We start from the raw sequence: 22,305 nt of genomic DNA on the forward strand, positions 1-22,305 counted from the left end.
ACTGTAGGGAAGGGGGGGGGGAGCTTCTACTTTACATTTTTGTATTTTATTTGCTACAATGAGCATATGTGGTTTTTTTGTAATTTAAAATACGTTCTAAGATTATATATGGCTAATATATAAATTACTAAATTACAAAGATGTATGAGACCTAGTAATTCTTTTTGATAATGTAAACAATTGTTATGAACTCAAAATACATCATAGAAATGAGCACACTGACATTTCAAATTACTTTTAAAAGAAGAATCAGGTTCACTGGAAGAAAAATTAAAAATTTTCCAATGTCTCAATTCTACATTATCTAAAAGATAGTACAACATAGTTACCCACAATGCCTGCTGCATTGTTGTAACTGGATTCAGGGAACAAAAAATAATTTTCACAAATATAAAAATTCAAAACAACATACTGGAAGTCATTAAAAAACCACCTCAGAATACTCTGAAGCCCACAAAACCTACAGATCACTGCACTGTTTTCACCACTAGTAGCAAAACACTGGCTCTTGATGAAGGTACAAACAAGGTACTGCGTTCGAATTTATTCATGACCACAGTATATATTTCTCCCAGTTTCCTAGATCCAGCCCCCTCTTTTCCCAATCTTCCAATTCTTCCTTAGACTTACCCAGAAGAAGACTATAGAGATCAAAGGCATTCATAACGCTGTGTGACAACACAGAATTGGTGACTCACCTTGTAAGTCATAAGGCATGGGTGTCATGTGGAAAGGATGTCTGTAGTCCTGGATGAGGGATGTGTTGATATAGCTTGTGTCTACAGCAGGGAGGCTTGGCGTGCGGGACACTGGAGATGCTTGATGTGGAAGACTTAATATGCTAGAAGAAGGAAAGGTTTGCAAAATTTCCATGAGTCAGTTGAAATTTTAAGTTTAACAAAAGGGGTGCATCTCACATTGAGTCCTAGTTTTTGTGCTGGGGGAATAAAAAAACAAAAGACAAGCAAAGCAGTGTATAGTTTAGACTACCATAATTATTAGGAAATAATTTGTATACTTATTAGCATCTTGCAGAGGCCACAGGGACAAAGAGAAGGATGCAATGGCATCCAACATTCATGAATCGCATGCTGTCTTTAGAACATCAACACTTTCAGGGTGTTGGGGGAAGGCCGTGGCTGAGCCACTTGAATGGGACGTAAGTGAAAAGTAACTACAGCAGACAGAATTCTGAAATCTTTTTAAAAAAGCACTAGAGGGTTTGCTAGTAAAAAGTACAGGTAAATCCTTGCAAAGAAAACACATATAAACAAGACTAGGGGAATGCAGCAATCTGAGAGCAGGGAGGAGTTAACAGCTGGCGCCTAGACTTGTGAGATTTATGAGAACAAAAACTAGGTACTGTTTTTTGGTATACCTAATGCTCAGTATAGTCAATAGCACATTGTTTGCATAAAAGGTCTTCTGAATGAATGAAGGCAGCAAGACAAGGGGTAGAGATGCTCCAAAATGAAGAGGTGGTGGAATGGTTTTAAAGGGAGAAGGTGTAACTGGACAAAGAAGAAAGAACAAAGAGAGTGATTCTGTAACAATAGAGTGAGCTGTTCAAGCAGCTGAGTAGTTTAAACTTTTTTTGCTTTACCAAAAATTAGGGGAAAGCAGAAAGGGGGAGAGAGAGAGGAAAAATGAAGAACTGAAATGATTTTGAAAAGAAAAAGAAAGAATTCTAATAGTCCTGAGTGAAAACATGGTATCCCGACCATGCAAGAGGTTAACAGACAAGTTACAGAAAATAAAGAGAAAAAAGAAGGTAGGAAGAGGCTGTTGTTTGCTTTTAAAACTTCGTGTAAAGTACTCGGGGTATGCAGATACAGTTACAGTGGTAAAGAATATTTCAAAAGATGTCAAGGTTGGATTTCCAAGAACAGAGTTCTAGTTACAACCTTCTACCATATTTTTATGAATGGGGTATGAAGCATAACATACAGTCCCCTCCACCTCATAAAAATGCTTTGTCTAAAGGAAATTTAAGGTAAACCTCTTAACATCTATAAAAAGTATCATTTTCCATTAGCTATCTCCTCTGACGACGCCTAAGGGATTACACAAGAGACAAACGCAGCTGAAATGCTAGTCTTTGGAAACACCTTGGTAAACCAAACAGCAAAGGAGACTTCTGGATGAATACTAAACGCTCAGCATCTAAAGACAGCAACATGTTTTACCATTTACTGATGTTTGTCTCTTTCTATTTCCTGGCTGGCTCCTTTGCTTTCAATTTTGTGGCAGTGTTCTAAGACGCATTTCCACCTTCACACTGCACAGTAAAACAACACACTGGGTCTAGGTTTCTATTTACTGGCTAGTCATTACTGTAAACCAGCCACTGGTATTGAATATGGTGTTACCATTCTAAAAATGTCATAAACCTTCAGGTGACCTGAACCTGAAAATTTTTATCTGAAAATGGAGAAAGGTCTGGAATTGCAAATACTCTACCTGGGCTCAGTTAGTCACTGGGAAGCTCAGGAAGTAGTTAATGCATCTAATGTAATTTTATAAACATAATAAACAAGCTATTTTTGGAGAAACAGCAAAGCAAATAATCAAGGAAGAAAAATTAGATTTCTAAACACTCAAAAAATTTCCTTTAAGGAAAAATGTTTACATATATATGACTACCATCAATATTCTAAAGAGTGGAATTAACAGATATAATTATGCATTTAATCCTTTTTTAAAAAAATTGAGTTATAGTCAGTTTACAATGTTGTGTCGATTTCTGGTGTACAGCACAATGCCTCAGCATTTAATCCTTAATTTAAGTATTTCTATACCCAGATTTATGAAATATCTTTTAATGGGGCTACTATGGCATTTAAAGTAATAATATGTTTGTAGTCATACTATATTAAAATATACATTAAATATAAAATATCTTAGAATCAAAATCCTACAGGTATTTGTTCTACCTATGCCAGCTTCCAGTAATTTGACTTTTGCTCTCTCCCCACTCAGATTTATAAAAGCTGCTGTAGTGATGATGTCAGGCTTGCTGGGTAACAGCCATCAAGGCAGGCTTTCGCCAGAGGTGAACGTTAATAAAGGAGAATGCAAAGTGGAATTAGTGTTTAAATATTCATTCTGTTTAGAATAATGATACTGCTTTCAGTGCCTGTATTTCAGTCTGTATGGGGAGATAAGCTACTCTAGAGTGAAAATACCAACCTGTGGAGTATGTCTGGTTGCATTATAAAGAGTCCTGAAATAGACAAAGCCCTCTAACGAGAGGAGCGACATTAATCATGGCTGTGCTCTTTTACTGTTGCAACTTCACCTTTCAAGTAACCACACATATATTCAAATAGAAGATCTTTTTATCTCATCAAACAACATCAAGCCTGAAAATAATTCGACTCAGAGCACAGAAATGCCTGCTCTTGGTCTGGTGTTAACTTTCTCTCTTAAACCTTGAAGTCTGTAACAATGCCTTCTGTAGACTTTCCTCCTCCCACTTACGTTCTTCAGGCACTCCTGTGTGCTGGAAGGTTAAAAAAAATAGTTCCTATTTGGTTACACCAGGCCACACCACTCTCCTGATGCTACCTAAGAAGGGTCATGTCTATTTCTAGATTTACCTTTAGTGTGCTGCAATTGTGCCGCAATGTCTCATGAGACGGACAGTCTGTTTAAGAGCACAGCTGGAGGTAGCTGCCTGCTTTATATACCATCCCCTACGAAATGTTCAACTCCTTCAGGTTAGGACTGTACTCACTCATTTTATTGTCGCCAATGTTTAGCACAGGGAGTTTTACATAAAGTAGGTATCAGTGTTTCCTGACGCGAACTGAAGCATAAGCCAAGGTACATTATTATTGATATGAGACTAATGGGAAGTATGGGAAATGAGTCTGCAAAATAGAAAGCACTGTGCACTGTGACTCTGTGTAAGTACTGGGCTTCTCTCATTGCCAGCCTTACACGTTCTGAGGCATGTTTAAAGCCTTCATCTGGTCTTATGCTGCTTTCTACTTGAAACATTCAACTTTGGGTTAATTTCACAGCATACATTCTTCAGTTTGAGTAAATATCCTAAATCTTATAAGCAGCATTAGGATCACCCGGGAACTTAAGAGAAATACAAATTTCTCAGTTCCTATTCCTGAATCAGACGTGGAGGGATAGGAGAGCAATGTGTGCTTTCATAAGCCCTTCAGGTGACTTCTGAAGTACACCAAAGTTTGAGAACTACTTTACTAGAATCATTTTTTGGTGTGATGAATGTCATATCCAAGTGACCCTTCTAGTGCATCACCGCAACCCCTCAAGAATATAACACAGATGAAAGTTCTCTGACCACTAAGTTTTACAATCATGTGTAATCATTTTATTTGGCAGATCTTTTAATCCTATTTGCAAAATTAACTTCGACAAGGAGTTTTTTTGTTTGTTTTTTTTTTAAATTCTCAGTACTTACCCTTTATTATTTAGTGGTGATGTGGGAGACAGGGAAGGACAGGTTCTCTTGGCAGATGGCTCTTCCTCCTCTTCATCAGATGAACTGTCTATGGTGAGGTCAATCACCTCTACTTTCTTATTTTTATTTGAGGACTGGTGGTGAGAAGCCACCTGGTGCTCTAATGTGGAGCTCAAGCATCCTGTGTGGGGACGATTAAAACACAAGGCAAAAAAGACCTATGACATCTCTCTTTGTTTCCGCAATGTGTCTATGGATTAGCTGATCAGTTACGGGTCAGAGAGTAGAAAAGCAACAGTGGTTCTGTTTCCTCTAAGCTTAAAACTACTATTTATTATTGGTTGTTACAGGATTTTTTGGAAAAACAATTCTGAATTAGGGCACACAATCAAAACATATGTCCACTTCAGAATAAAAGTCGTCTGAGAGCAAAGACTATACATTGCACGTTTACCCGTACATTACCTGATACACTGAGAAATGTTATGGTAACATTTTAAAAAGCCATAGCCTCCTTCCAGCAGAAAAAAAAAAAAAAAAAAAAAAAGCCAGGGAAAAAATGTAAATGAAAAAGGAACATTTACTAATCTGTACCAAGTCTGTTAAAAATTTAAAAGGATAAGATACCATTTCAAAAGCATGACTTTACAAATAACTTATTAGGTTATGTTACTTTGAAATCTTATACCACAAAATTTTAAAAGCTGGCAAAAGTAAATTTAAGAAGTTTCACTACTTCTGAACATTTAATCAATAATTTAATAAGACTTACTGAGCTCTCCATAAACTGCTGAGTGTTTTTTTAAAAATTTATGCATTTTAATATTGAAAACCAAGGCTCTACAACCGCAGGGAGACTGCCCCACCCTTTTGGAAAAGGAACACTCACCATCGACTCCATTGTAAGAGGCAGAAACTTCCTGTACTTCTTTTTTTGACCTCATGGGTGCCCAAGAGCCATCCTCCTTAAACTGTATTTCATCACAATCTGTACAGTACTTTAGGATTTCCATAAACAAGCTATAAAAAACAATTTGCCCTTTGAATATCATATTCTACATTAAGACATCAGAATCATTACTCTTCAAAAAACATTCAGACCTTCTATGTTTGGTACAAGTATAAATGAGAAGGAAAGTGGAACCCAGAAGATGTATTTGTTCTCAAAAATCTACGGCTAAGTAGGAGAACAGTTATTTAAATTACGGTAACTTGATGCAAGAACATATCATGTAACAATGACAAATGAGGTTTCCAAAGATTTTTAATAATATGGGAGGAAAACTATGTTCACAGAAAGTGAGAAGAGGCCAGGAAAAGACAATTCAACATTTTAAAAATAAAATTCTGTGTATAAGTGGTATATAGTGTTTATCTCTGAGTGGTGACATTGTGGATATTAACTTTTTCTTTCTACTCTTCTATATAATCCAAATTGCCTATAATAAGCACATCTTATTTGATGAACTGAAGCACTACATAAAAAAATATGTATTGAAAGTTTAAGTCTCCTTGATAAATACCAAGCAGATATTAAAAAACAAGATTTGCAAAAATGTGTAAAATTAATGATCAAATTCTTAGGTTATAATGTTAGATGAAACCAAAGGATAAAAAATACTAATATTGTATAAATACAATTATGGGAAAGCAAAAATCAGAAAGTAACATAACATAAAAGCTTTTTATTTTCCTACGTTTTCCAATTTTTCTACATGTTTACTTTTCCCTGTATGATTGGTCCGACATCTTTCATGCTCTGGGTTACACTTGTATTGCTAAAGGTATTCCACTCCTTATGTTACATCTTAGGGTCCTATATTTTCTCAAATACTTTAGGTAAGTTGCCTTAAGTGTTTTGCTAGAGAGTACAGGAAATATCAACAGATCCTTCTTTTCACAACAGCAAAAAGGAGGTTAGAGAATGGGAGAAAAATTAAAGGGACATTCCAAGGTGTCTGGAAGGGCAGATAAAACACCAGAGTGTTTAAAAAAAAAAACAAAACTGTTGTGATGCTGTGGGTAGAGAAGACAGACAGAGGTAAGTATTTTAGAGAAAAGAGAAAAACAAAGAGAACTGCTATTCAGTGTACTGACTCGCTTTAGAAGCCTGTGCAGCAGGGACTAGGTATGATGGATGACGAGAAAATCTACAAAAACCGGCAACTTAACTAAAAAGCCCACATTCTGGTCAGCTTAAGTGAATCAGAACTTCGTCATTCTTTCATTCTTTCTCTAACCTGGTCTGCATGTCTAGGGACAGAAGGAGTCACGCTAGGACAAGGTGTAAACACACAGCCTGCTTAGAACCACTGGCGCTTTAAGCAGTGACCGTCAGGACGGATGGATAGACAGTAAAGCGCACGTTTTCAAAACAAGAGGACTTAAAGATGAAAAGTAGATGGTTACTCTGAGGTGCGAGGAAAACCTTTAAATCGACATACCCGTCAATAATAAGGTGTTCATATGGCGCCTTCTTATCGCAGACAGGACAAACCCAGGTTGGCTTTTTCTCATTCATCTGAATATAAAGAGTTGCATCAAAACACTGCAGATGAGAACATGTAAGGGCCCGACATGGAATTGTCAGCCGCATTTTACCAAGCTTTAAAAGAGGGAGACAGAAGTAAATATAAGTTTTGGTAAAATTTTCCCAAAAGACAATATAATAAGTATTCTGATTTAAAGCATATCGTGTTTACCTCTCATTACTATGGAAGAACACTAAACACATTTTAGGTGAAACATTTACAGGTTAAAAAATTACAGTATTTCTTTGGATATTAAATCAGTATATGGAAAGTCTTCTTTACTCTCAGTCCACAGCTCACCGATCAGCTTTTAGCAGACAGGACTGTGAACCTCTTGAAATTATATGCAAAATCTTTTAAGTGTGTGCATTTTCCTGGAGAGCATGTTTTCAGCAAATTTTTAGAGTAATCCCTGATCCAAAAAAGTTAACAACCACTTTGCTGGGGATCGGGAAAGGAAGAAGGAATGCCTTATTAGATACTGCAAGATACAGGTAACAATGACATTGATTATCAACCTGATCTCTGAACAAAAGTAATTCACAGGTCAAAATGGAATGAGCACTCCCCACAATGTTTGGCCTAACATGCCAAAAGGCAGCTTTGAGAAGAAAGCCAGGCATGTGTGTTCTCTATTTCTTCCCTCCCTGCGCACCACCACGGGCAATTCAGCAAACACCTCTGGACTCCTAGCATCTCTAGCATGATATGAGACTTTTTCTTCTTGCCCTGCAAATGGTGCTTTAAGCTGACATAGGTTGAATCTGTCCTACAAACACCAAAATCAGCTTCATCTGGTCCCTGAACTGCCAGCTTTAGCCCAAAGCAGACAAGCTGTCCAGAGACCTGCCCAGGGAGCTACCACATCTGGACCTCCTTCCTTGGAGGGCACCTCGTACAGTGCAGCTGGATAACCACAGTGGAGGCCCCAGGGCGTACAGTGGCCGTACTGCACAGAAGTTATCTACGTTCACTAACCACATTATTTGCTAAATATCAGGAAAACACCTCCCACATATTTGCAAGCTTAAAAAATGCAAAGGCTTGAAAAGGATATGAGTTAAATGAGGAAAAAAAGAGGAAAAGTTTCTTGCCTTTGAAGAATTTCAGGGAAATATGCAACTTCCTAGACTACTGCGGAAATTAACTGTCATTTGGGGCCCTAAATTATTGTTCTGGCACCAATGATTTACTGTAACTCTAGGAAAGGCACTTAACCTTGCTGGGCCTCTTTTTCTATCTCTGAAGTAACACTGTTTCCTCCTTAATGCAATAGGATGTAGTGATGAAGAATAAAAAGGACCCAGAATGTGCTATCAACTTCTGAGAAGGGAGAAAAGCCAGTTACAGTATCAGAAGTATGGACAGGAGGAGTGCACAGAAAAACTGAGAGCTCCCTTCTCTGGCCCCCCAACTCTACCCTTCATGTGACTACACTACCCCCCATGATTAATTACAGTACAGAATTACTTGCTTCAAATCACTCTGTAAGGTAGCAGGAGACCCACTCAAACCTCAGCTCACTCAGTCTTCTATTCTGTGCTCACACAGTGTTAAACAACTTCATTACTCCCTTCCTACACTTCATTTTTTTTTTCTTTTTTGGTTTTGTTGGGGGAGGTAGTTGGTTTGTTTGTTTGTTTGTTTGTTTAGAGGAGGTACTGGGGATTGAACCCGGGAACTTATGTATGCTAAGCATGCTCTCTACCACTTGAGCTACACTCTACCCCCCATACTTCAATTTTTATGATTTGATTTATCTAAGTACCTGATGAAAATACACACACACACACACAGACAGAACTAGCTCTTATAAAAGAAAACTCATCTATTTACCATTAGCCAGGACATGCTACATTAGCCTAGAAACATTTTCCAAATAACGATCTAGTTGGTGGTGCTAAACTGAATTTTTATGTCTTAAGTCAGACCCTAACTTACCTCTGAAGTGCAAATTCCTAGAAGTCATAGAATAGAAATCCTAGGCACACATAGTAATCACAGACAAGGTCCATGTAAGTGCAGAACTAGCAGGCTACTCATGACAGTTTATGAAGACAATGGATAAAAAGATAAGAAATAAAGACTGTTGCAGAATCCAAGCCATAGGCCATACAATTGTATACTCTGAAAAGTAGTTACTCTCCAAAGACCATCCTCTCACATATTTTCAGTCCTATAATCCCCAAGCTGTCGGTTCATCTTTCTGGTGGACAGCAACTCTCAAACCCTTAATGATCAGCCACACTGACAAGTTCACCTACAGAGTTTTTAAGGAACACTGCTGCATGAGTGGCACAGGAAGGATGTGTACAGATAAGGTATAGGAAAGGGAAAGCACAATTCAGAATGCACTGTTTATCAGCTGTCAAACAAACGCCTTGCTTCAAAGAATCACGAGGTAATTGTTCTGTGATAATCCTCATATGCCTGATTTTTCAAAATAATCACTAAATTCTAAATACTTATCCACAAATGGACACTGATTTCTCTAACTGGGTATCAGGAGAGAAGCTTAGCTCTGAACATCTTCATCTTGTAATTACAAATTCCCCTTTCCCTTTATAGGATGGGGTGGATATTTGCATCATTTGCAAATAAACACCGAAAACAATTCCCAAGTAAGTTTTCTAATGGGACGAATCTTACTGTAACATAATCGTAACTGATAATATGGCAAAAGGGAAAATATTCGACTTAGATTTAAGTTCAAACCAGCTTATTATCAAAAGGACCCTATAAACATCAATAATATCATGTACTTTTTCCTTGTAAAAAGAAAGCAATGGTGTGATATTAAGAATTCCACAATTTTTTTTATCACCATCACCATCATCATCATAAATATTTCATGAATAAATTTCCACAGAGTGTTTTTTTTTTTCCTTCTATTAACTCTAAGTGATTTGTATTTGAGTTTACAGGTCTGGGGAGTATCTCACAAGGCAGGTTCTCAAATGTTCTTCCAGCTCTATTTTTAATAAATCAGAACTAAAAAATTCCCAGAGAGCAAAAACATTTTTAATTATTTCCATTGCCTTTAGCTAAATGGCACACAAACAACAGAAACTCATTTATTTTGAGCTGTGTATATCATAACAAGGGCAATTCAAATGCACAGTCAGACATCATATTTACATATTTCAAAGGGAACAAATCTCTTTTATTATTCTATAAATTTGATATATAGATGAGTTATCATTACTAAGTTTTACTTTTTAGAGTAAAAACATACCTAAAATATATTGCCTTGCTGTTCCAGAATAATCGTAAAAGGATTGTCCCTTTGGTCAAATAGAAATCCATAAAAGTATTATAATTATGGATTATATATATAGAGGTTTTTCCTATAATCTGAATTTTGAAAGCATAAGTCAATTTAAAAGGAACTCCTAAAACTATTTAAACTAAAAAGGGAGGCGCAGGGGTTTATGGAAAGAAAAATTAAAGCTTGCCCATTAAATTAACAGATGCAAGGAGCAAAACATGATTAACATTTTCTAATAACATAAAGATCACCTCAACTATGAAATTCAAAACTAGTTCTATAAATAAGAACATCAAGATTTATATTGTAGTGCTTATTTATATGAATAAATGCTTCATCTAAATGTTAAATGATATAAACACCATATTTATTAGTATAACTGTAAACACTTTTAAAATGAGATTTCAGAAAAACAAGACTCCTGCCAGTGATTTAAATGGAAAATGAAGCATATGCACTTTCCTAAATTTCTCATATTCTCTGGACTGGTGTTTTATAACGGAATGAGGTGGCAAGCAGTCATGTTGAGGGGGAGGATGGATAAATCGGCGTTTGGAGGAAAGGAAGGTATGAAAAGTATATACCTTTAAAAAAAATACATGTCGTTTTCCCACCCTCCACTAACCTGGTCTATAAACCATTTTTCTAAATGCTAAAAAATACCACAGTCCTTTATACCATAGTCAGTTATAACATCTATCTGATTACTTAAGAATACACCCCTTGTCCACCCAGCCAATATTTTTTATTGTGGTTAAAAAAAAATTAACATTAAGTTTACCACCTTAACCATCTTAAAGTGTGCAATTCAGTAATGCTACATATTTTCGTGTTGTTGTGTAACAGGCAGCTACAACTTCATCCAGCAGCACTGACCCTCTGTACCCACTAATCTGCCCTCCCCCTAGCCCTTGGTAACCACCTTTCAACTTTGTTTCTATGATTTTGACTACTTCAGGTATTTCAGGAGTGGACTCATACAGTACTTATGCTTCTGTGGCTGGTTTATCTTGCTTATTGTAATGTTCTCAAGGTTCAACCATATGTAGCACAGGACAGGATTGCCTCCTTTTTTAATGTTGTATACATAATATCCTACTGTATGTCCATACACAGTTTATTTGTTCATCTCTTGATGGACATATGGGATGCTTCTACCCCTTGGCTGTTGTGAATAATGTGATAAACATGGGTGTGCAAATTATTTCCTTGAGATCTTGCTTTGAATTCTTTTGCATATTTACCCAGAGGAAGTGCTGGATGACATGGCAATTCTATTTTTAAATTTTTGTGGAACCTCCATACTGTTTTCCATAATGGCTGCAGCATTTTGCATTCCCACCGACAGTACACAAGGGTTCCAGTGTCTCTGGCATCCTTGTCAACTCTTATTATCCCCAGTTTTATTGACAAGGGCCATCCTGAAGAGCGTGAAGTTTATCTTATGTAATTTTGACATGCATTTCCTTAATGATTAGTGATGATGAACATCTTTTCATGTGCTTGTCAGCCATCTGTGTTAACTTCTTGGGAGAAAAGTCTATTCAAGTCCTTTGCCTACTTTTAACCAGCTTGTTTTTTGTTGTTGTTCTTGGGCTGTAAAAGTTCCTTCTCAGGTATAAAATTCACAGTTATTTTCTCCCATTCCACAGGCCGTCTTTTCACCCTGTTAACTGTTGCCTTTGACATGCACAAGTTTTAAGTCTGGTGTAGTCCCATGGGTCTATTTTTGCTTTCGTTGCCTATGCTTTTGGTGTCATGGCCAAGAAGTCACTGCCAAATTCAACGGAAGCTTTTCCCCTATTTTTTTCTTCTAGGAATATAACAATTTAAGGTCTCATGGTTTAGATTTTTAATCCATTTTGAGTTAATTTTTGCACATAATGCAAAGTAGGGGTCCAACTTCATTATTTTGGACGTGAATATCCAGCTTTCCCAATGCCACCTGTTTAAAGAGACCCTCTATGTAGTCTTGTTATGTCTGTGTATGGTTTGGGGATCAATAATGCTAGCTTCACAGAATGGGTTTGGGAATATTCTTTCTTTGATTCTTTGGAAGAGTTTGAAAAGGACTGGTGTTAATTCTTCTTTAAATGTTTGGTAGGATTCTCCAGTGAAGCCGTAGGGTCCTGGGTTTTTCTTTATTGGGAGGTTTTCATTGCTGCTTCAGTCTCCTCACTACTTACAAGTTTGTTCAGATTTCTTACTTCTTCATGATTCAGTCTTGGCAGGTTGTATGTTTCTAGGAATTTATCCATTGCTTTTTTTTTCTTTTAATAGACTTTATTTTTTTTAGAGCAGTTTCAGGTTTACAGTAGAACTGAGCAGAAAATAGAGCATTCCCACATAGCTCTCCCCACCCACACATACACACTCCCCTACCCTCAACATCCCTCATCAGTGTGGCATATTTGGTACAATCGATGAACCAACGTGGACACATTATTATCAACCAAAGTCCACAGTTTACATTAGGGTTCACTTGTGACGTTGTACATTCTATGGGCTTTGACAAATGCACAATGACATGTAGCCACTATAGTATCATACAGAACAATTTCACTGCCCTAAAAATCCCTTGTGCTCCATCTATTCATCTCTCCCTCCTAGGAATTTATCCATTTCTTCTTTGCCAATTTTCTGGCACAGCAGTCTCTTATAATCCTTTTTATTTCTGTGACATCAGTTATAATGTCTCCTCTTTCATTTCTAATTTTAGCTATTTGAGTCTTCCCGCTTTTTTTCTTAGTTTAGCTAAGGGTTTGTCAATTCTGTTAATCTTTAAAAAAAAAACCAACCCTTGATTTCATGATTTTTTTAGTCTGTTTTTCTATTCTCTATTTCATTTATCTCTGCTCTAATCTTTAATTATTTCCTTCCTTCTGCTGACCTTGGGTTTAGTTTGTTTTTCTTTTTCTAGTTGCTTGAGATATAAGGTTAGGTTGCTGATTTGAGATCTTTTTCCTTTTTTAATGTAAGCATTTACTGCTATAAACTTCCCTCTTCCTACTGCTTCTGCTGCATCCCTTAAGTTTTGGTATATTGTGTTTTCACTTAATTTGTCTTCAGATATTTTCTAAATTCCTTTGTGATTTCTTCTTTGACCCATTGGTTGTTTAAGAATGCATTGTTTAATTTCCTCCTACTTATGGATTTTCCTTTCTATCTCCTGTTACTGATTTCTAGTTTCATCCCACTGTGGTTAGAGAAGATATTTAATATGATTTTAATCTTAAATTTGTTAGGACTTGTTTATAGCCTACCATGTTCTGTATCTTAGAAAATGTGCTGTGTGCACTTGAGAGGAATGTGTAATCTGCTTTGCTGGGTGCAGTCCTCGGCATGTGTCTGTTAGGTCCAACTGGTATATAGTGTTGTTTAAGTCCTTTGCTTCCTTATTGTCCTTCTGTCTGGCTGTTCTATCTATAACCAAAAGTGAGGTATTGAAGTCTCCTACTATTACTGTGTTACTGTCTATTACTCCCTTCAGTTCTGGCAATGATTGCATCATATATTTGGGAAAGAATTTACATATTTTAAACAATAATATAAAAAGCCTGGAGTCAAAATATTTTCCCTAAAAAAATGACTGGCTATAGTAAGGAATAAAAAGATAGAAGGATATATACAAAATGATACATTTGTTGGTTTTTATTAACTTCACTGTATTTTTTCCTATAATTTATAGAAACTTAATAATGAACAGGAGTTCCATTATCAATGGTAAAACAAAATTTAAAAAAAAGCTACACAAAATACTGTATTATAAATTGATTCATCAGCTGATAACTTTTTCATACTGTGTTTGAGGTTTGATAAACTATAAAGACTAAGATACAGAACAAGTAACATTTTCTGTTAAAAATTTTTGTTTCTTTAAGAATAAATAGAGGAGAGAGAGAATAGCTCAAAGTGGTAGAGTGCATGCTCAGCATGCACAAGGTCCTGGGGTCAATTCCCAGTACCTCCTCTATAAAGAAACAAATAAACCTAATTACCTCCCCCCCTGCCGAAAGAATAACTTCAGCTTCATTTTAGATTAGTAGGATTTCCAATATTAAAAGCTCTCAATATCAGGCTTGCCTTAACAATCCCAGCAAATTAGGAAACAGCTGTGTCCTCTTATTTTTCATACTTTCTCCCCAGTTTAGATATTAGTTTGATTAATTATAGAACAAAAGGTCATCAAAATGTCAAAGTAATTTACTCTTAGTTTTTCATATATTTTTATATGAAAGCATCATTCAACTACCATTCCTAGTACTGGTGGACCTAACATCAAACCAGTTGTGGGGGAGGGTACAGCTCAGTGGTAGATGAGCTTAGCATGTATGAAGTCCTGGGTTCAATCCCTGGCACCTCTATTAACAAACAAACAAGTAAATTAGAATGAATAAATAAATCTAATGATCTCCCTCAAAAAAAAAAAAAAATTAAAACCAAAACAACAAAATCCCCCCCAAAAAACGGGTAAAAAATAAACCTTAAACAACACATTTTTGGGAAACTTTTTCACTCAAAGTTTAACCATTTGGTATATTAATTTTGTAGAAATGATTGAAATTGATCTCATTTTCTGGTTTAAAAATATTTCTAGTTTATTTTTATATGCATAACCAATTCAATTACTCAGGCTAAAGAGAATAGTTTTTAATTGGTGTATTCTTATAATATAGTCATTGTTGGCAAAATGGTTAAGTTGAATGTGTGAATAATCATGGCCAGATTTTTATTTAGAAGTATACTATTTTAAAAAATGAAATTATAATAAATACCCTGATATAATAAATATGCCTTATTTGGAGATTTTATACTTTAAGTCTAAGAGACAGTCAATTAGTAACTACAAGCAATATTTAAATAAAACTTACTAAGAGAAGAAAAATTTTATAGACATACGTTTGTTTAGATTTCAAATCCTAAGACTAAATAACAATGTCTTTTACTTTTCATAAACTGTAACCAAAAACGGGCATGTTTCAAAGTTAACAGAATTTCTCAAACAGTGGAAATACTTAATAAAAAAAAGGCACCCCAAGCCTTCTGGAGAGCAAGTATTAGTTAACACTTACTGGACACAGAAGAGAAACCCTCAGGCTGGTTGTAGCTATTTCACTGTCTGGATCCGCGGTCAATTTCTCTTTAACTGACGTTCATCGAAGAGAAAAACAAATAGAAGAAGTTTATTACAGATATATCACTGATGCAATATAAGAAAAAGAATGGGAAACTTAAAATGAGGAACTTTTAAAAAAAGGAACTCAAAAATAATCTGCTCAATTATTTTCCAATTAATTGAATTAAAAGATAAAAACGATATGGTTTACAATCTCTGCCATAAGCAAAGGAAGGAAAAACAACTGTATATCTACAGACTGACTACATTTCCTCTAAGTTTCCTATTTTTCACCCACAAAATAAAAACTGCATTGCAGTAACAGAAAAAATTTCTATGGCAGGTTGACATATTCAAGTGATGGCAGACCCTTTTTCTTTTGTAACTCTAAGATACATGGTAAAGATTTTCTTTCTTTTAAATTATGACCAATATTATTTTAAAAGGAACTAATAAAAAAGAACTATAAAACAAATATGTTTAAGTTTTTTCAAAGCTCAGATAATAAACAAAACATTTATTGTTAACACATTAATTCTAATTTCAAACTACAAGAAGAAAAAAGTTCAACTGCTTTTCTGCCATATAATTATTTGAGTTTACATTTATTTATCCATATGCTAGTTAATTATGCTACCTTGGGCAAGTTAATCCTCTCTGAGTTCAATTTTACTTCCAGCAAAATAACAACCCACAATAGGTAACCTCCAAGTCTTCTCAGTTCAAATTTCCTATGGTTCTTGAGAGAGGTAATAGGTACCTCTCTTAAGTACCTGGTAAATTGATAATTTTACTTTTAAAGCTATTCGATTACTCTCGGTCAGTCTAATGTAACAATGACCTTTATACTTCTCATCTGAAAGCCTGAGGTATCTGTTACATCTGAAAACCTTGAAACTTTAATTAAACTTCAACACAGAAATGAGGTTGGAAATGCTTAAATATTTCAATAATTCCAGAAACTGTAAGGGGGCCCACATGGAGTAGTTGTGCACATAGGCAATCACAGAATTTCAGAGCTGAGGCATAACTAAGTGTGACCAGATAGTTATAGATAGACAGATAGGAGAAAATGGGGAAGGGAAAAGTAGTTGGCTAAGGAAGAATGATTTCAGAGTAGATGTTTGTTGCACTAATAACCATTTATCAGAATTAAGAATCCTGCCTTTATTAAACATGATGATCAGACAGTCTGGATTTTTTTTGAGATAGTCCAAATTTTAGATATTCTATCCAGTTGTCTCCATAAATTAGCGGACCTCAACTGAGATGCACATCAGAACCACCATAGAGCTTTCTAATTTGTAACTGCACACTGAATCAGAATGGAGAAGAGGGACACTAATGGGTAGTTTTTAAAAAGCCCTAGACGCAATTCTGACGACAGACTAAAAAGTCTATTTATTCATAGCCTAGAAACTCCAGAATTTTAAAGTCTACATAGAGACTGTTTATCATATCTAAAAAGGCATACAATCCCTGGGTTTTAGTTTGGAAAATATAGTTATCACATCACTTATGTTAATTAATACTGTATGTAAATTATGAAAAGTATGCCTTTGCCATTATAGACCCAATCTTAGTCACTCCTTTCTTATGAAGATACATTTAATGAATAGTATCTTTTTAAAGGTAACAAATAATTGCCATACAAAACAAGCGCAGAGGTAGAATTCTAATGTGATTACTAACCATTCTGCATGTCTTCATCAACCACCCTTCTAACACCCACCATACACACAGCAATGGGAAAAGTAACTGACTCTAGGTTTTGTCTACTTAAACTTCCACTTAAATGAAGCAATTCCATAGATCATAATATGAGCTTCATGGAAAACAAAGTTTAGTGTCAGTATTCTGAAAAGAAACTGAAACAGGAAAGGCAACCTGAGGTAGTGGTCCAGAATATAGGATCTAGAGCCAGTCTAGGTTAGAATTCAGACTTAGTCATTTAACATTTCTGTGCCTCAGTTTCATCATCTTGTAAATGGGAACAATAAGTGAACCTCAAAATAGCATTGTTTTAAGGAGCAAATGAAGTTAATACAAATAAAATGCTTTTAAATAACCTAACATTATACTCAAAAACTGTTAGTTACTGCGACTTAAAATGTGACTTGTATGTTCACTTTCTTTCAGAGATGAATTTTGTGAAATTATTTTAGAATCAGCTTGTCAATTTCTATTTAAAGAGCTTTGCCTTTTACCTTTGCCATCACAGACTCCATCTTAGGCAATACTTTTAATACATCACGATCTTGATGGATTGAATTCAATCTATAGATCAATCACAATGAGTATTCTGATCCATTAACATGATATATCTCTCCATTATTCAGATCTTATTTTAATTCCTCTCATCAATGTTTTATAGTTTTCAGCATGCAAATCTTGCACATATTTTGTGTAATATAGCCGTAAGTATTTCATGCTTTTGGATGTTATAGGAAATTCTTATTTTTTGAATTTCAATCTCCAATTGTTTACAGCTAGTAGAAATACAATTTTTACAAAGTGACCTTGTATTCTGCAACCTTGCTAAATTCACATATTAGCTCTAGTAGCTTTTTGGGGTTTTTTCCTACACAGTGAGGTCATCTTCAAATAAAGACAATAATTATTTATTCATTTCTAATGCATATGCTTCTTTTTTTCCCTTGCATACTGTGCTGGCCAGGACCTCAAGGGCAATGCTGAATAGAGGTATTAAGAGCAGATATTCTTGCCTTATGCCCGATCTTAGGGGTGAAACATTCAAATTTTTTACCATTAACTATGATATTAGCTGAAGGCTTTTTGTAAATACCCTTTACTACATTGAAGCAGTTCCCTTCTCTCTATTCTGCTCAGTTTTATCATGAATGGATATTGAATTTGACCAAATGCTTTTTCTGCATCTATGGAGGCGGTCTGATGATTTTTTCTTTTTTAGTTTGCTGAGGTAAATTGTACTGCTTGATTTTTGAATGTTGTATCAACCTGATATTCCTGGAATAAACCTTACTTGATCACTATGTATTATCTTTTTATATATTATACTTAAAATTGTTTGACTTAGTCAAAACAACTCTTAAAAAGTTGGAGAACTACTTAATTTCAAGAATTACTATCAAGCTTTAGTAATTAAGACTGTTATTTGCACCAGGATAGATAAATAGGTCAATGGAAAATAATGGGGTCCAGAAATTAATTCATATATCTGTGGTGATTTGGTTTTTGACACAGGTTCTAACATAATTAAATGGAGGAAAAATCAGTATTTTTGACAAACGTTATGGAACAACTCGGTATCTATGGGCAGAGGGGTTGGGTGGGGAGAAGGTGAACCTCTAACCTTACCTTGAGTCATATACAAAAATTAAATTATAGGCCTAAATTGAACAGCTGAAAAAAAAAACTTCTAAAAGAAAAATAGAAGAAAAATATTTGTGACCTTGGGTTAGGCAAAGATTTCATAGCATACAAAAAGAACAGACCATAAAAGAAATGGGGGAAAGATGTGAATAGACATTTCGTCAAAGAAGCCATAAGGATGGCAGTAAGCACAGGAAAAGATGCTTAACACCAACAGTCATTAGAAAAACACAAACTAAAACCACAACTACATGTCACTACACAATGACCAGAAGAGCTAAAATCACAGCAGTCTGATAATACCAAGCACTAGTGAGGGTGGGGAACAACTCAAAATCTCATACGTTGGTGGGAATACAAAATGGAATAGGCACTTAGTAAGAAATTGCTAATCTGTTTCCAAACACTTATCATGTGACCCAGCAATCCTAGTCCTGAATATTTACCCAAGAGAAATGAAAATGTGTGTCCACAAAACTGCGATATCTATATGCAAAATGCAAATGTGTCAGCAGCTTTACTCATGATAATGCAAAACTAGAAGCAATCTAAATGCCCATCAACTGATAAGTGGATGAGCAAATTACAGTACAGACAAATGGAACACTACTCAGTAATGAAGATGATCCAACTACACGGATGCACCTAAAAGCATTATGCTATGGGAGAGAAGCCGGAAACGAAAGGCTACCTGCTGCGGGATCGCAAGTGTCTGATGTTCTGGAAAAGGCAGAACTACAGAGGCAGAAACCACATCAATGGTTATAAGAACTGGGGGTAAGGGGACGAGTTGGACTCAAAGGGCCACAGGGGAACTTTCTGGGGTGAAGAATGTTATACATTTTAACTGTGGCATGTCAAACTCACCAAACTGTACACTTAAAAAGGTGAATTTTTACTGCTTGTAAACTATACCTCAATAAACATAACCAAAATAAAGGAAGAAAGATAGACAGTGGGTGGAAATCACTACGTTAAATTTCACAAGAAAGTATGGAGGAAAAACAAAGTAAGTAAAGTACTTATCCTTTGTGGGCAAGGGAGTGAAAAATAAAAACCAGAGTCAGTATTCACCCTGCTCCATCAACCACCACGTGGTAAGTCTCCTCGTGTCGCTGTGAGCTGCAGCGATTACAGTATTGTACTATATGACCTTTAATAAAGTTAAAGTTAGTCACATTCAAAATTAATCTTTTTTAATCCCTACTGTCATGTGCTATGAGAGGTAGCCACTAGTCCTAAGTGGCTATATTTAAATTTAATGAAATTTAAAATTCAGGTCCTTGTTTGCACTACCACATTTCAAATGCTCAATAGACACAGTTTGCTGGTGGCTACCACATGGGACAGTGCAGATACAGAACACTTCCATCATCACAGATTGTTCTATTAGACAGTGCCATTCTAGGTTTTTTTAAAAATAATTTCTATCTTAAAAAATTTTAAGGCTGGGAAATAATTGAATACATTAAATCCAATACTTCATTTTATAAGCAAGAAAACAGAGGCACAGAGATCCGATCTTTAACTCAAGATCTCTCTCTCTCTTTTTTTTTTTTTTTGCAAGGGGGAGGTAATTAGGTTTATTCATTTATTTTAGTTTTTTTCAATGGAGGTACTGGGGATTGAACCCAGGACCTCGTGCACGCTCAGCATGCGCTCTACCACTTGAGCTGTACCCTCTCCTCTCCAAGACCTCTTTTCATCAGTTTATTTCACAAAAGTCTGAGGATCTACTATGTGCCAGGCACTGCACTAAGCGCTAGGAATTCAAAGAAAGGTAAGATTAAATTCCTGCCCAAAGGAACTCAGTCTAGTAGAGAGCAGACACTTGGTGACATCATCTTGAATGTACTCTGACAGAAACTAGCTGGAAGTCAACGCTGCTACTCTTGGGGGTTCTGGAGGTGCCTCCTGGAAAAAGTGAAACATGAAGGGTAACTAGAGTTAGACAGAGAGGCACCAGAGAAGTTCCGAGGCACAGAGAACAATACTGGCTAATACTTGCAAAGCAGTGAGAAGAGGAAAAAAACATTATCTTTGGGATACAAAGAATGAGAAGAAGAGTGAATGCAGATGACACAAGAAAGTACTAAGCAGGTGCTACATCATGGAAAGCTGGACACAGATGTCATGCTAACAAAGCTGGGGTTTTGACTCCATAGGTGTTAGGAAGCCATGGATTTGCAAAGGAACAGTAAGATCAGATCTGTATTAATCACTCAGACTGCTGCCAGAAGGGAGGTATGAAGAGGTGAGCCAAGAAAGGAGAGGAATGTATTATTTAAGAATAGGTTTTAAAAATAAAGGCAAGAAACGAGAGCTACATGAGGGCAAAGACGGTAGGGAGAGAGAGAACTCTCGACAGATTTGAGAAATATTTAGGGTGTATGTCTGACAGAACTTGCTGAGTTCAGTTTTAATTACTTGAATTTGAAGAACCAGTGGCACGTTTCAGTGAAGACAGCTATGTGTATCTACACGCGAAATTCAGGGGAAGGTCTGGAATGAAAATATGTATTTGAGAGTTGGTGCTAATTCTTTTTAAAAAAAATTTGAGTTGGTGCTAATTTAAACCACAAGAGTGAATGTGATTATCTCTAGAGAAAGTATGCAGAGAAGTGGACCAAAGATGAAAACCCAGGGAAAACATTTAGGATGTTTCTCTTAAGAGAATTCACTGAAGGCAAGTGATTGAGAAGACACAGAGAAGAGAATTTCAAGGAGAAAGTTTCTGGTATGAAACGCAGCAAAAATATTTAAGATGAAAGCTGAAAGGACAAAGTTTAAATCTGGCAGACTGTCACTTATGACATCCGCAAGAGTAGTTTCAGTGGAATGATGGGAGTTAAAAGTTCAATGGGTTTCAGCGAGGAGGTAGAAAGGGATGTGTAGACTGCTCTTTGAAGAAACCAGGATGAAGACAACAGGAGGAACACAGAGCTCTATCTAGAGAGCAGCTTGTTTTTGTATTTTTTAAAGGATGAAAAAGGCTTGACAAGCAAGATCGACAGAAAGAGCCTATAGAGTGGAAGGAACTGAAAATAGTAACTGCTTCTGAGCATCTCTACCTGGATGCCCCATAGACCTCTCAAATACTGAAAGGCCAAGAGTGCACTCTGATCTTGCAATGCAATCTTTACAGCACTGCTCTCCACTTCAGCAAATGGCCCTGATAAGCAACCCAGTGCTTAAGTAAGAAGCCTAGAACTCCTCCTTCACTTCTTTTTCTTCACTCCCCACATGTAATCCATCACCATTTTCCCCCTTCAACAACTTCTCAAACCATCAACTTCTGTTTCCGTCATCGTCACCGTTGCATGAGACATACTCATCTCTTATCTGTACAACAGGTTCCTAACTGGTCACACTTTATCAGCCTAGCTCCCCTTCAATTCTGTCTTCTAAGTGATCTTTTCATTGACCACATGTGATCATACCACTTTGTTTAAAAATCCTTTACAGGTTTTCTATCATCTGCCTTTATATGACCCATATGAACTCACCCCATGGCTATCTCTCTGGCCACTTTCCTCCTCTGTTCTCTCCACTCTTAACTCCACTGGCCGTGTTTCTTGGCATTATTTCCTCCCATGTT

General features: G+C 36.1%; 1 protein-coding gene across 1 annotated transcript in view; it reads right to left on the bottom strand.

Annotated features, from left to right (window-relative positions):
- PIAS1 (protein inhibitor of activated STAT 1) overlaps positions 1 to 22,305 on the bottom strand; it is a 115,073-nt gene that overhangs the window by 6,018 nt on the left and 86,750 nt on the right. The window contains exons 8-12 of the mRNA XM_074366268.1: positions 15,310 to 15,383; positions 6,883 to 7,043; positions 5,328 to 5,458; positions 4,439 to 4,619; positions 699 to 841 (exon numbers count right to left, since the gene is read on the bottom strand). Of these exons, the coding sequence (XP_074222369.1) occupies positions 699 to 841; positions 4,439 to 4,619; positions 5,328 to 5,458; positions 6,883 to 7,043; positions 15,310 to 15,383 (690 nt within the window). The remainder of the gene's footprint in view (positions 1 to 698; positions 842 to 4,438; positions 4,620 to 5,327; positions 5,459 to 6,882; positions 7,044 to 15,309; positions 15,384 to 22,305) is intronic.

This window comes from Camelus bactrianus, chromosome 6 (assembly GCF_048773025.1).
Source record: "Camelus bactrianus isolate YW-2024 breed Bactrian camel chromosome 6, ASM4877302v1, whole genome shotgun sequence".
Classification (NCBI taxonomy): Eukaryota; Metazoa; Chordata; class Mammalia; order Artiodactyla; family Camelidae; genus Camelus; species Camelus bactrianus.